The sequence below is a fragment of the Plecotus auritus genome (genome assembly GCF_963455305.1).
Source record: "Plecotus auritus genome assembly, chromosome: 2".
Lineage (NCBI taxonomy): Eukaryota > Metazoa > Chordata > Mammalia > Chiroptera > Vespertilionidae > Plecotus > Plecotus auritus.
Genome location: NC_137771.1, coordinates 201,296,046 through 201,312,006, shown reverse-complemented (window position 1 = coordinate 201,312,006; position 15,961 = coordinate 201,296,046). Strand labels below are relative to the sequence as shown.

The following is a 15,961-nucleotide window of genomic DNA, read 5'->3' as shown; positions in this document are numbered from 1 at the left end:
AAATAAACGTGCTTTTTTATCCACTCAACATTTGTTTTTGAAATATATGGTTTAAAATCATTGAAAAATTTTAATAAAAATGTATAATCCTGAACTTTAACTCAATACATATTTTTGTGTTACAATGATTTTAATTATATATTAATGTTTGCATTTTCAAATAACAGCAAACAATGTTGGGGATAAAATGTACATATTTGAGAAGTATTTTATTTTGTTTGTTTCTAGAAGTTCACCATTCATAACTACTAGAATTATTCATCTTGCCCTAACTGGTGTGGCTCAGTGGATAGTGCATCAGCCTGCAGACTGAAAGGTCCCATGGTCAAGGCATGTACCTTGCTTGCGGGCACATCCACAGTAGGAGGTGTGCAGGAGGCAGCTGATCAATGTTTCTTTCTCATCGACGTTTCTAACTCTCTATCCCTCTCCTTTCCTCTCTGTAAAAAATCAATAAGATATCTTTTAAAAAAACCTGAATTGTAGTTATTTAATTATATAAAAATTAAAAATTGCCCTGGCCTGTGTTTTCAGTGGTTAGAGTGTTGGCCAGAGACCAAAGAGTAGTGGGTTTGACTCCTGGTCAAGGGCACATACCTACCTGGGTCGCAGGCTTGATACTCAGCCTCAGTAAGGGTGCCTGTCGGGAGGCAACCAACTGATGTTTCTCTTTCACATATGTGTTTTGGTATATGAGATTTGAGAGAGAGAAGAAGGGAGAGGGATAGGGAGACAGAAACATCCATGAGAGAGAAATATCCATCAGCTGCCTCCTAGTCCTCCCCTACTGGGAATTGAACCCACACCAGGTCATGCGCCCTGGCTGGGAATCGAAGCAGTGACCTCTTGGTTCATAGGTCGATGCTCAATGGAAAAAATATCCTCAGGTGAGGATTTAAAAATTAAAACTTAGTTGAAACTAGGATCTAGTTTTTAATGACTGTCCCATTATAGGTCTTTATACAATGCTTGAAAAATAGTAGGCAATAAAGAGAAGATGCCCCCTTCCTTTATTTTGTATCATGTTCTTTTTTATACAAAAGTAATACACTATATTAGAAAATTGCTTTTTAGGAGATACTACATAGAAAATTACATTTTAATTGAAAGCCCTGGTTTTGAAATATAAAGACTTGTAAGAGCCATCCTTCCAGGCCAATTGTGAAGTTTATGCTTAGAACACAATTGTATTCGGAGAAGCAAACTCAATAAAAATTTTGAAGGGTACTTTAAATCTAAAATAAGAGAATCATTATGGCGGGGTATCCCTTTTCCGCATCCAGCACGGAAAGAGAGATGAACCGGTTCTGAGTGGAGGCGGCTGGGGATTGAGAAATAAAAGAAAGAAAGAGACAAGACACAAAATGGAAGGAAAAAAGCTGGGACCGGGTGGGGCCGCTGCCCTCTTCTGCTGGAGTGACAGTTGACCCAGAGCCGAGGCAGCATGTTTATTTATATTCCAAATACCAGGGGTTTCACCAAAAGCTTAGGATCAAAGGAGCTTGGGTGGGCCCAGGTCCTATTCATTCCCTCATTCCTGGTGCTAGACTGGATTTACATATCAAAGCCCACTCCTGACACCTGGGCAAAGGTAAGAGTCCGTGCTGATAACACATCTGCCTTTTTGGTAAATGTGTATCCAAGACTCGGCTCTGCCTGTCACCTTGGATTCAGCTGACAATAATTTAAAGAATGCCCATATGCCTTCCCAGGGGGCCCTCTACAAATCATAGTTAAATACATACACCATATTATTCTTGATAACTAAGTTCCAAATTCATGAATAATACTAAAAGAACTGATGCTCATAATATGTTAATTTCTCTATCATGAAAATATTATTTTTCTTACATTTGTGCTATTTTCCAATTCTATTAGTAAATTATCAAATATAGTCTAGACAATAAATAGGAAAAAAATTTCTAAATGAAATTGCACTCACCTCTCTGTAGCTATAGCCATACTGTATCCATAGAGGTTGTGAACATCATATTGTTTTCCCCAAGTCTGCACAGCATCCATGCAAATTGTTTTGGAATACATGAGTTTGTCAAGAATATCTAGGAGAAAATATATAAGGAACATCGTCTATAAATTCTTTGCTATTTTAAATTCTATAATAAGATATTTTTGCTATTTTAATCTTTATAATTCTTAAATGATATGTAATGCCACATTCATTTAAAAAAAAAAACACAATAAAAATTAGAATTTCATTTCCAAATAGGTCTCCACATTCCACTCCTGTTGATTAAACATTAAATTTGCACTTTCACTAACATTCTGCTTCCTAACTACAATAGTAAATAAATTCAAGAGGAAAATAACCTTTAACATATATTTATAGAAATATATACATTTAAATTGCATATAAAATATTTATAGATCCATTTGAAAGCTTTATAGTATAATCGTTAACTTAAATATGATCTAATTCTATACAAGTAGACTTGTCACACAATTACAAACCATTCAAATTTTTGTTTTTCATTTTTTTTATTGTACTTTAATTTGCTGGCATATATGATGTTGCAATAATTATTGTCTTTCTTCAGATGTCCTTGTAGCAATTTATTCCACTAAGAGCACATTTTTTTTCTTTGGTTATTTATTTTACCCACATGTTTTTAGAATATGCGAGATGTAACTATTCTCATCAGGCACATTCTGATAACTGCACAGACTTATAGTAAAGTGCTCATGAAAAAAAATCAGTCACTACAATTATGATTTCAAACAAATTTTGTTTCTTTTCATTAATTACTTAATCACCAGCAAATAAAAATAAATCAACATGCTATATCAAATTTTAAAATCATTCTCCTTTCCTTAAGCATACATATTGTGGCCAAAAGTAAAACAAACAAAAATATTGATTTCAGGGTCTCAAAATTTTACCAAAATTTTGTGATTTAGGAATATATGTGCTAGAATTTACCAGTCGGCAGTTAATGCTGAGTAGATAACCAAATGAAATTTACCAGGAGTAAAAGGTGGGTAATTCCATTTGTTGTCATTGCATCCTTTTGTTGAACCTTGAACAAAGCTGGAAACTTCATTCATGTCCTAAATGGATATAAATTGAAGAACAGCAGACTTGAAGTAATAATAAATCATATAAACCTAAGTTATTTGCAATTTTTTTAAAATCTAAGGCACACATATTGTTTTGCTTTTAGGAGATAAATATAAGCTTCTGAGCTAAAGACAGACAAATTTGCTTATCTATACTCACTACTTGATTCTACCTTGGGTCTGAACAAGTCATTATACTGAGAAAAATATTATTTGCTTTTGTGTGAATGTAGATAACAAATAGCAGAGGTATCTTTGATTGAGGAATTGGATTTGAGCAAAATGTAGTTCATTTATCTAGTGTTAATTTTACAGATAAAATAAGAATTACAGCCAAAACCGGTTTGGCTCAGTGGATAGAGCGTCAGCCTGCGGACTGAAAGGTCCCAGGTTTGATTCCAGTCAAGGGCATGTACTTTGGTTGTGGGCACATCCCCAGTAGGAGGTGTGCAAGAGGCAGCTGATCGATGTTTCTCTCTCATCAGTGTTTCTAACTCTCTATCCCTCTCCCTTCCTCTCTGTAAAAAATCAATAAAATATATAAAAAAAAAAAGAATTACAAGTACGAAGCAACTGCCTTTTCTAAATCATTGTATCACTCTTTTCACTGTGAGTCTATCATTGCACACATTTTTTAGCACATTTATTTATTCAACATAGCTTGTTCATTTCAGCTGGCATTTATCTAGTTTCTGGGATGTGCATTGCTAGCAACCAGGCAGGGCATGCTTTGTCTGGTCACAACTTCTATTCTCCCATGAGAGAATAAAAGTGAACAATGGCGAATAGCATTTTAGTATCCTAATAATCCCTGGAAGGGTGTCTGGGAACCCTGGGGCTAAGAGACCACGTTGTGAGAACCAGTGGCCTAAACATATCTTAGAGACAGAGTTGTGATGTATTGTGTTTACTGATTCTCTTGCCATGGAAACCTAGGCCCTAAACTTATCTTGCTATTTACTAGGGTTTTTGTTTTGTTTTGTTTTTGTTTGTTTGTTTTTACCATAACCAGTTAAGTAAAGTCTTTGGACTAAAAAAGATGAGAGAGCCCTAGCTAGTTTTGCTCAGTGGTTGGAGCGTTGGCCCGTGGACTAAAGGTCCTTGGTTGGATTCCAGGTTCAATCCCCAGCCCTGGTCAGGGCACATATGGGAGGCAACCAATTGATGTGTCTCTCTAACATTGGTGTCTCTGTCTCTGTCTCTCCCTCTCTCTTCCACTCCCTAAAAATCAATGGAAGAATATTCTGGCATGTGGATTAACAAAACAAAAAAGATAAGAGATTTTAATCATACACCACACTACACATGCTCAAGAAATACAAGCCAGTCAGAAAGAGATAAATATCACATGATCTCCTCATTTGTGGAATATAATGAACATAAACTGATGAGTAAAAACAGATGCAGAGACCGAGAAGCATTGATCAGACCTTCAAATCTCAGAGGGGAGGGTGGGGGTAAGGGGGAGAGATCAACCAAAGGACTTGTATGCATGCATATAAGCTTAACCAATGGACACAGACACCAGGGGGGTGAGGGCATGAGTGTGTGTGGGGGAAATGAGGGGATAAGGACACATACGTAATACCTTAATCAATAATAAACAAACAAACAAACAAATAAATAAATAAAGTAAGTAAGTAAATAAATAAATAGAAATACATATTTCTTTTTCCTTCTCTGTTAATTACATTGAAGTACTTCTATACAGGGTAAAGCAAAAGTAGTCTTATAGTTGTGAGTATGCAAAACAGAGTATTTTCATATATTAGTATTTATTAATTATTGCATTATTTTCCATATGAACAACTATAAATCTGTTTTTGCCCAACCTTGTACATATTTGAGCCTTATTCCCCACATCTCTTGTCTCTGCTCTGAAAAAGACATTAAGCTTAATAAAGTGTCTAATTAATTTTGTTTTCCTCAGAAGTATGTTTGGTTTGTTGCTCTTCCCTTCTCCCATCCATATCATACGCACATGTAATTAATGTGAAAAATTAAGGGTACTCAAAAGAATACATTTATCATTGTGAATCAGATTTTAAAAAGTAAATGTTTCCTTTTTTCCAAATATTTTCTTAACCACAAAGAAGGAAACTTACGTAGTTATTCTAAAATATATATTGAAGTTATTTTATTAAATTACTTGAACTGTTATGTTAGTTTTTTCTATGACAATTTAGCTCACATAATTTTTCAAAGTGATTTCAATATTTAAACTTATAGTTGAAAAAATTAGCATGGTATCTAAATTACATATCTAGCAAATTACAAAACTATTTTAAAATTTGACTTAAATTCAGTTAAATTACATTTATTTTTACTGTATAATTCATTTTATCAGGAAAAAATAATGTGAAGAAAATTAAGAAATTAAAAAAAAACAACTTAGTAGTATTTGGCAATCATTCCAGTAAGAACTTCCCACTCTTTATACATAGTATAATTAACTCAGTGATATTAGTGAGGTTTAAAATCATTCTCATTACTATGTTATGTTGTTATATTTTAAGCACTAGTCAAAATGCTTCTATTTTAGCATCACGACTCTGCCTTTCTCAGATGCTCTTCCTCCTCCCATTCCCTGTCTCTTTGGAGTTGAATCAAGTATTTCAGTCTTGAACGGTTGCAGGAAATGGAGTATTCTCTTTCCACAGTGCAACCATCTTCTCTCTCCCTATTCTTAAAGTGCCATTTATACTTCTGACTCCATTCTAATAAACTCAGATTGTTTCCTAAGCAAGCAAGAAAAGGGAATGAAGAAACTTGCAATTTAATTTAAATAATACAATTGAAATTAGCGCTATAATTGAAAACAAAACTCAAGAGCTGAATGCATTTTTTGTTATTTCTACCAGCAGTAGGTATTATCATCATGATCTCACAGATTTTTTGTCTAATAACTAAAGCTTCTCCATCTCATCCTATTACTGTCATTGAAATCCTGATGATTATGCTTAACCTGTTACGCAATTTCATGTTGTCAGCGGAAAACATAGTTTTCCTATCTTTATATGACCCACAAAATACCTGATATATTGTTGGTGCAAGATAAAGACTTGTTATCTAACAAATTGTTTGAATTAGTAAATAAATGATTAACTAAAATAATGACTGAATGAGTATTAAAGACTTTAAGGAAATAGAAATATTATGAACCTAAATAGCCAAAGAAAAGACAGCTATCCCCAGAAATCTCATTATCTCTCCTTCCAAAATTCTGGACTATTGCAATAGCTTTGAACAAAATCCTTGATGTTTTTTCTGTGTTCAGATTCATTATACTTTTTTTTTTTCTGAAATATAGATTTTTAGGCTCACCAAATAGTTTCATTCCCAAATGCAGCTATAATTTCCATAACCAAAAATACTAAATCATCTATTATCATACAGCATTATTCTATACAACAACCTAGCAGCATGCTATCAAAATCTAAAGATAGAAAATATCATCCAAGGAAACTTTTAAAGATTAGTGTTTTATGTAATAAATATATCAGTTATCTAGGATTTTGTTTGCTGTTGTTGTTTATGTTGAGGTAAAACACTTAACTTATAGCCAGTTTTGACTTGTTCTATTCTATAATTTACTGAAAAATGTTTTTAAAGTGTAAGGGCTTATTTAGGTTCATATTATTGCAATTGCTTGACTACTGTAGACTTAATACATTTTTTGGAGTTGTACTAATATTGGGTTATTCTCAAATCTTGTTAACTGTTTTTTCAAACAATAAGTTATTAGTCACAAAGATACACCTCCTTAATAGAAATGCAATGTATTCTATAAAGTGTATTACTAAAGATTAACAAAATCTCTACTTTCAGCTTTTAGTTTTTATTCTTGTCTAACTCATGAGCATAACAAGTATAATACTTATACATTCTAAAAAATATTATAAGACATTTTAATTTTAAGTTCATACAATATAAAATATATCTTGTCAACTTAATAATTATATAATAGAAGAATAATTATATTTTTTTTGTCCAAGATCACTGGCTTAAAATAACTACTTACAATCCAAAGTCCATCATATTTCACTTCTTGATGGAAAATGCTACATTCATTTGCCCACCACTCTATGCATCTCGGATTAGTGAAATCAGGGTATACTGATAATCCGGGCCATACCTAAAAGAATAGACCATTTACATATATACATACATTTTTAAATATAAATAAATGAGAATGCAAACTAATTGAGTACAAGAATTATTAGTCATAATGTTGTAACCCTTGCCCAATATATATTTACAATAATCTCAGGCCTACTTTAAAATACATTTAATAGAAAGTAAATTAAAAGAAAGAAAGAGTGAGGACATGAAGCATTTATGAAGGGAAAAATAGAAGAAAATGGGATGGATGAGGTTGTTACTTTGACTGCAGCTTAAATTAATTCTTAGCATCTTAGTAGGTTAGGTTAAAAAATAAAAATCATATAATATATTCATTGACTGATAAAAGAAAGTATATTTTTAAGTCCAAAAGCAACTGCTTCCAAAAAATTCAAGGGAAAAACTCCTTGTATACATATTTTTTCAATTTAACAAATGCATGTATGACACTTATGTTCTGGGCAATGGTTTAAGCATTTTTGTTATATTAACTCATTTATTCTTCACTAGAACTTTGGGGAACAGGTACTATTTTTATCATCATTTTATAGTTGAAGTAGGTACTATAATTAAATCCATTTTATAGACAAGAGAAGTGATGAGCAGATAAGTTAAATAAGTTGTTCATGGTCATACCACTAATAAGTGACAGAGAACTTTAAACCCAGGCACTCTCATATCAAAGTCCATGGTATTAAACTCCACACCTACTATATTGCTTTTTTTTTTTGCAGAGTCACTACTTAATAGCCTTTATTTTATTTATTTTTTATTGTTTAAAGTATTACAAATAGTAGTACATATGTCTCCTTTTTTTTCCAATTGACCTTCCAGAACAGAGAACCCAGAAATCGACTGAAGCCATTATGTTCAATTAATATTTGACAAAGGAGGCAAGACCATACAATGGAGTCAAGACTATATTGCTTTTTATGATTGATGTTTCTTTGAATTATTTCACTTATTACTTAAAATAATGACATTGGGATAGATGAATTCAATTTCAAAGAAATTGGGATAGATAATATTGTTTTGTATGTAAATTATGCATATGGGTTATGTGATCCGTGCCTATCCAACAGAGCAGGTCTTAACAAAATGTATTATGTGACTTATTAATAGGCTTTGTAAGTAGGAAATTCATCTCCCTCAAATTCATTTTTTCACCTATAAATTAAGAAGTTTAATCATGGCTACCTCATTATTTTATTGTGAAGATTAAATGTAAACCATAAAACTTAGTACACAACATATAAGTACTCAACTTATATATGCATTCTTCTATAGGGAGGCAATTCAGTTTTGTTTTCTGGTGGAGTGCAGAATTAATCTAAGAAGACTTGGAACAGAAATTTTAACTTTGATAAGTGAGATAAAAAGTGATGGTTAAGATATTCTTCGGTATTTTAAATAATGCGTTAATAAACATTTTAAATATAATTTCACAATTTATCCTGTTGTATTCTTTTGGCTAAATTACGGAAGTGGAATTACCAAGTCAATATACCTAAATATTATGGGTTTTTATATGTCTTATGAAGTTGTCTCCAAAAGAATATTTATCCTTGTTAAAATTTTGCACTTTGGAGCTAGGCAGTTTCCTGACTCTGCTCTTATTTGCTCTGTGATATTAGAAAAGTTACTTCATTTCTCTCAAATTCACGCTTTCACCTATAAGAATTCTAATCATAACCATCTCATTTAATTGTGAGGGTTAAATATAAACTATAAAACTTAATACACAGCCTGTAAGTACTTAATTTATATATGCATTTATATAAAGTTATCAGAATTTTGTAATATAAATTATTTATCATATTTTTATCTTTAGTTTTAATTGTGTATAAGCACTAAAAATTATCTGTCTTATAGTCATCTCATTAGTTTTAGAGATGATGGGAATATTTACTCTGTCTAAAATATCTCTACACAATTGAAATATCAACCAAAGGACTTGTATGCATGCATATGAGCCTAACCAATGGACACAGACAGCAGGGGAGTGAGGGCATGAGTGGAGGGGTTGGGGGGCAATGGGGAGATTAGGACACATATGTAATACCTTAATCAATAAAAAATAAATTAATTAAAATATATCAAATTTAGACTTGAAAGTGAATACACACACATGTGTAAACGCACAAAACTTTTGTCACTGCACAAGAGAAAATCTGACCAACACAACTTGAATAATTATTATAATTTACCTCTCCAATAATAGTTGTAGTCCCATCTGAGTCATTTACCCAAACTTTTTGTTCATTTCCCCTCTCATAGGTTTCATAGTTTGCTCCATTGGCACGCTTACTTATGGCGATCCCAGGGTCCTAATAATAGAAGAATTAGCAAAGATCACCAAGGGCAAAATGTGTCTTTGGACACCAAGGCTAAAATCATCTACACCCTAATTTTCCCAATTACTATCCACAGTGAAGAAGAAGAATAGGAAGAGGAGGATTCGTTTGAAACATGGCATTGGGAGAGAGCTCTATGGATAGTTTGGATCACCAGAAATACAAACAAATGGACCCTGGAGCAAATTAAGCCTGAAATGTCACTGATGGCAAACATGACGAAACTGAAGCTGTCCACATGCCAGTACATCATGAGAAGGCAGGGTTCTTCTGGAAAGACAATAATGCTGGGAAAAATAAGAGGCAGCAAGAAAAGAGGAAGAGCAATTATGATAGAGATTGACTCCATAAAAGAAGCCGGGGGCTTGCACTAGGCATGTGCTACAGGAGCTGAGCAGGGCTGTTCAGGAAAGGACTGTGTGGACATCACTCATTCATAGGGTTGTCAGAAGTCAGAGCTGATTCAGTGGCACATAACAGACACAATAATAGAAAAAAAGAAGTATAGAAAATCTATTAACTGATGAAAGTGTAAATAGTAAAATTGTATTAATAAAAACTCAGTCATTACCAAGATGATGACATATTTCTGTCCATGATCATGCAAATCTTGAACAAATTCAGGGAGCCCATTATAGGCAACTTTATCATAAGTAAAGTCTTTCTTGTCTTCCATATAGTCAATATCAGTGACCTGTGTATCCTAAAGATTAGCAGAGTATGTATCAATAAATAGTCCTGAAATAACTGTACAATACTTCAACTTTTAAGTCCAAAATACTTGCATTATAAATATAAAATTTTTAAAAAGTAAGTGAACTTAGATCTCTTTTATTTCATTAAAGATGTAATGATAGTTATTTATAACATAAGTATTTCTAATTCTAGATTACAAAAGCATTATGATTATTCACATTTGTTTCAGTGATAACTAAATATGCATTATTATATAATGTGATAATTGTATAAAAACCCTGCATATTATATAAACTATTACATTAAAAAGTATATAAGCTTTAAGAAATAAGGTCTACTTAAAAACTAAATATGATTTTGTCCACAGTTAAACATGTATTTTGTTATAGTATTATTTATTACCACCTCTCAAAATTTCACATAGGTTTGGGCATTATGTATGGTAATAAAATGTACTTTATCATTAAAAGGCAACTTAATAACCCATATGCATTTATATAATTATCCTGACAATTTCCTACATTTATGATTATGTGACAATATTTAATGTGGTATACATTCCCCAAACACTTTATACCACTTACAAATGGTATGCCAGCTTCCCGATTTCTTTTTACCACTTCTTTCACTACATCAAGTGATTTATAATTCCATTTACTCAGCTGGAATCCAAGGCTCCAATATGCTGGCATTGCCGGTCGCCCAATGAGCTTAAAATAAATAGACATTTAATAAAGTAGTTCCAATAAATAGTATTAGAATCTAATATTAATATGCTTCTTACTCTATTATATCTCTAGCATTCATTTAAATTTAATTACATATTTCAAAAATATTTAAATTTTCCAATGTGTCTTAGATATTCTATTACAATTCTGTTCTGAAACACTTAAAAATGGCTTTGTAACTTTTTTGTTTATTTTATGTTGGAAGATTAGAAAGTTAGTACTTAAAATAGCATTTGCAAAGGTATCTTTTGCACAGCATGTAAAATAAAAGAGGAGAACACATTAACAGCATCGAAGAGATATGAGAAAAAATAAACTGTCCAACCACACTCTCACTTCCTTTAGCAACAAAATGACTGAATGATTGAATAAATGAATGGTCATCATGGTAGAAATAAAGATGTTTAAAAGTACACAATTTCTATTTTCTTACATTTTGGCACTTATATCTTTCTTAGTTTTCAAATATATTAATAAAATATGTGTTATACCAGGCTCCACTCAGTTATCTTTTAAGGTGTTTATCTCATTCACATGTAGGCCTTGGTTTCTCTTCCCCAGAGGCCAAATCGAGACCCTTCTTCCATTGCCTTGGTGGCCCAAGCAGGCTCATTGCACACCCACAACAGACTACCAGTGTCTTAATCACAATAACAGAGAACATGATTTTGCAGGTGAAAATATGGGTGTAACTCATATTATTTCTTTTTCAATAAGACTATTAGGTTATATTAAGACAATCTTATCTGAAATGATGAATATTCTTTGGTTTTGGTTTGCATGTGTATGTGTGTATACATATATACAAATATACATATGTACATGTGTACATATGTACATATATGCATATATATTCCATGATTTATCCTTTATACATGTCTAAATACTACTATGTAAAATTTTTAAATACTAAAATTGGGCTATTGAATTCAATCAAGAATTAAATTTATTTTTATAATAATCTATAATAATAAAAGAATAATATTCTAATAGGCCAGATAGCCAAACGACCTTCCAGACGTCATTCTGGACGTCCTTCTAGACGAAGCTACGGGGGCAGGGGCCAAGGTAGAGGCAGTTAGGAGCAATCAGGCAGGTAGGCTAGCAGTTAGGAGTGATCAGGCAGGCAGGCGCATGGTTAGAGACAATGAGGCAGGCAGGCAGAGGCAGTTAGGGGCAATCAGGCAGGCAGGCGAGCAGTTAGGAGCCAGTGGTCCTGGATTGCAAGAGGGTGCAGGCTGGGTTGAGGGACACCCCCCCCCCCATGCAGGAATTTTGTGCACCGGGCCTATAGTCTATATATATAAAAGCCTAAGCGAACTGAATGACCAGTTGCTATGATGCACCCTGACCACCAGGGGGCAGACACTCAATGCAGGAGCTTCCCCATGGTGGTGAGTGTGCTCCCATAGCGGGAGTGCCACTCAGCTGACCAAGGGGCTCCAGACACCAGGTTCACAGCTGGCAAGTGACGCTGTGGTGGCACGAGCCTTTCCTGCTTCTGCGGCAGCACTACTGAGCCGTGGCAGTGGCAGGTGCAGTGGGGCTGGGATGAGTGGGAGCAGTGTGGCACCCAGCCTGGCTCGACTCCTCCCTGGCTTCCTGTTGCTTCACACACTACTACTACATCCCTCGGGGGATGTCAGACTGCCAGTTTCGGCCCGATCCCTGCAGGCCAGCCAACATCCCCTGAGGGGTCCCAGATTGCGAGAGGGTGCAGGCCAGGCTGAGGGACTCTACCAGTGCATGAATCCATGCACTGGGCCTGTAGCTAATCAAATAAAACTCTCAGAAACTCAGTTTTTTAAACTCTATTCATCTTAATGTTCCACAAAATTTCTTTAAAGATTTGAACATGTGATTGAAATGTCTTTGTGTGTGTGTGTGTGTGTGTGTGTTACATATATGGCATAATTTATATTTCATAAAAGTATATAAAATATTTATTATATATTACATTAGTTAGATATTATTCATTTCATATGTACACATTTTCTTTAAAAAAAATCAAACTATCTGGATAGTCAAGTAAATTATGTTTTAAATTTTAACATATTGATCCCACTAATTGGTCAGCTTGTACAAAGAGAACAGTTAGTTTTCCTTCAAACAAGAAACAAAATTTCTTTTGTCTACTCTCCACATAATTTAAGCCTCATTTAAATGCAGCCATGATTAGTAGTGCTGTATTTTATACCAGTATTTTGTGGTAGTGCTTACATTCAAGCCTTTGCAACTCAACCCATAAAACAATGTAAGTAAGTGCACTGCTATATGTACCCTGCATTCACATGTCAAGCATGACTCAGTCTCAACTACTGCTTTACTCAACACATAACAGACAACTATCCCAACCAATATTTCAAAAACAAAATGCCAAATTCCTTTAACAAATGTGCTGTCCCTTGTTTTGATGCTGTGCTAACCATACACAAAGTCTGTATACAGGCCAGTCTACTGTAATTATGATTTCATATAATAGAGACTATAACTTTGTGTTCTTTTCTGAAATTCACTCTTATAAACAGCTATTTGGGAATTGTTGGACATTTTAATTATTCAATTATGTATAATACTAGCTACTCTCATTTTTGGTTTTTGGATACTATTAAAGACAGTTTTTTATAGCAATAATTTCTAATTTGAGATTATTTTAGGAAAGGGGAATTGCAATTATGTCAAAATATAATTAATAAATCAAGATTTTATTTTATTGATTGATTTATTTTAGACAGAGATTGGATGGGAGAGAGAGAGAGAGAGAGAGAGAGAGAGAGAGAGAGAGAGATTTGTTGTTTCATTTGTTGATACATTCACTGGTTGATTCTTGTATGTGCCTGACCAGAAATCAAACTCACAATCTTGGTGTATCAGGACAACATTCTAACCAACTGAACTACTTGGCCAGGGCTCAATATAACAAGACTTTAAAAATAAGCATGTTCCATACATCTGATACCAATAAAAATGATTTGTTTTTCTATGATAACACCAGAAAGTATATATGCCACAGGAGAACAATTATAAGGAAGAAACTCAAAATCAGGCTTATGTAATGCCCTGATTTCTCACCTCCCTAGGCCCATTTTGGACTCAGTTACAACAGGACATTATTTAATAGGTGAGTGAGAGTTGTTTAGCGGTAACCATAAAACATAAGACTTCAGAGTGTGTTTCAAAATCTGCCCTTTTAAATAAACCTGAGCGTCATAGCCAGTTTTCTGAGAGTTTACCTACTAGCCTTCCTCATAATTCGGTTGCCTCTAGAATTTTTATCATAGAGTTGTAAACCTATATATTCATTGCCTATTCTGAGGCTTGGAGATACTTCCTCATAATGAAATTCAACTCCTGAACTCAAATGCCTATAAAGTAATACAAAATTATATATCAGATAGATAGACATTTAAATATACATAGGTTTCACAGTACAGAAAACAAAACCAAAAACAAAACCCACCTACTCATAACTGAGAAATGGTAAGATTTAAACATATAGTTAGCTATCAGTCTCCAGATATCTTAAATAAAGTGATTTAAATATGTAGGCAAGTTAGATGAAAATAAATATATTTAAAAATATTTTATAATATAAACTTGAAACATACCTCTTGATACTGTTGGACTACTTGTTCTGGTGTATCACCTAGAAAGATGTAAAAGTCCAGAATGCCACCAATAACTCTGTAAGTTATGATAGGAGTAGGCTGGATGAAAATCTCTACAACATAAAATTTGATAAAGCATATGTAAATAGTAAAAAGGTTAAGAGTGATAAAATAATTACAGTATCTATTCAAAGTGTTTTCTATTAAACACATAATTTAAGCTGTTTTTAAATAATTATGAGGAAATAAGATATTGAAGATAGGAAAAATACATGGAAAAAGTAAAATGCTACCATGTATGAGGTTTATGGTAGGATATCCCAGATGTTTTCTTGTAAAGATACTGGCAAAAGCTCCCATAGAAATTGCATAGCAGGGAATAGAAAACCAGTCCTTTTACAACAAAAAGATTTCTTTCTTAAATTGCATTTCAAGTAGTTATTTCTAAGAAAAACAAGTAAAATTTGATGGTTCTATATGTAAAACAATAATTGCCTGGATAACCATCTAATATTACTGTTCTTGCTAAATTATTAATTATGTGGCTTTTTATTATCATCAGTTTATCTGTTAAATATAGGTATTGCACTCATAACATAAAAAAACAAAAGATTTTACATTACTTGAATTATGATAAACTAATAAAATACTATTTCTTCTTTCTTTCCCCACATTGACCTTTCTCTTTTTTATTTGTAGTGGTATGCTAAGTTATCTTAACAAACAAGGCTATGGGAATGGGAATATTCATTTTCATGGGTGTGTTTCAATGTTGTTCTGAAGGGAAAGGAAAAATCCTAACTATCACGATGTAACATATTTTTTCCAAATAGACTACTGGCATGCAAAAATTCAATGTCTCATTAACTACAAAACCTACTTATAATTTCACATACTACACCACAAACAATAGAGTTTACTCTCACTTAAAATATATTATTGGAATAAGGAGAGTAGTTAAAATATTTCAAGTTAAATCTCATTTAAATATATCATCAGATATATTACTCTTACCCATCGCATTGCTGTTCATTAAGAAAACACCAAATGACTTCCCAGAAGTATCTTCAATGCACATGAAGAATGTTTGATGGCCATATAAATTATTATTATTCTATAAGACAAAATGTTGAAAATTAAATTTTAAGTCCATTTAACACAAAAAGTTAATATATTTAAAATGGCTTTTACAAATTCCACTTTGTTTCTGTTATTTATCCCTCTTAGCTCTACACTAATTTTTCCTACAGTGTATGTGCCATGTGAAACTCTGCAGCCCTAAAACATCAAAATGATTTTAATTATTAACATATTAAGATAAAATATATAATATCATATATACAATGTACTAGTAAGAAATTATTTAACTTTCTTTTAT

At 32.9% G+C, this 15,961-nt stretch overlaps 1 protein-coding gene across 1 annotated transcript in view; it reads right to left on the bottom strand.

The window, feature by feature from the left end:
- Positions 1-15,961, bottom strand: part of SI (sucrase-isomaltase) — a gene marked incomplete at its 5' end in the record, with an annotated part of 91,799 nt that overhangs the window by 61,179 nt on the left and 14,659 nt on the right. The window contains 8 exons of the mRNA XM_080654252.1: positions 1,943-2,060; positions 2,982-3,066; positions 7,097-7,210; positions 9,405-9,524; positions 10,123-10,254; positions 10,832-10,957; positions 14,584-14,696; positions 15,598-15,697. Coding sequence (XP_080510378.1) covers positions 1,943-2,060; positions 2,982-3,066; positions 7,097-7,210; positions 9,405-9,524; positions 10,123-10,254; positions 10,832-10,957; positions 14,584-14,696; positions 15,598-15,697 — 908 coding nt within the window. The remainder of the gene's footprint in view (positions 1-1,942; positions 2,061-2,981; positions 3,067-7,096; positions 7,211-9,404; positions 9,525-10,122; positions 10,255-10,831; positions 10,958-14,583; positions 14,697-15,597; positions 15,698-15,961) is intronic.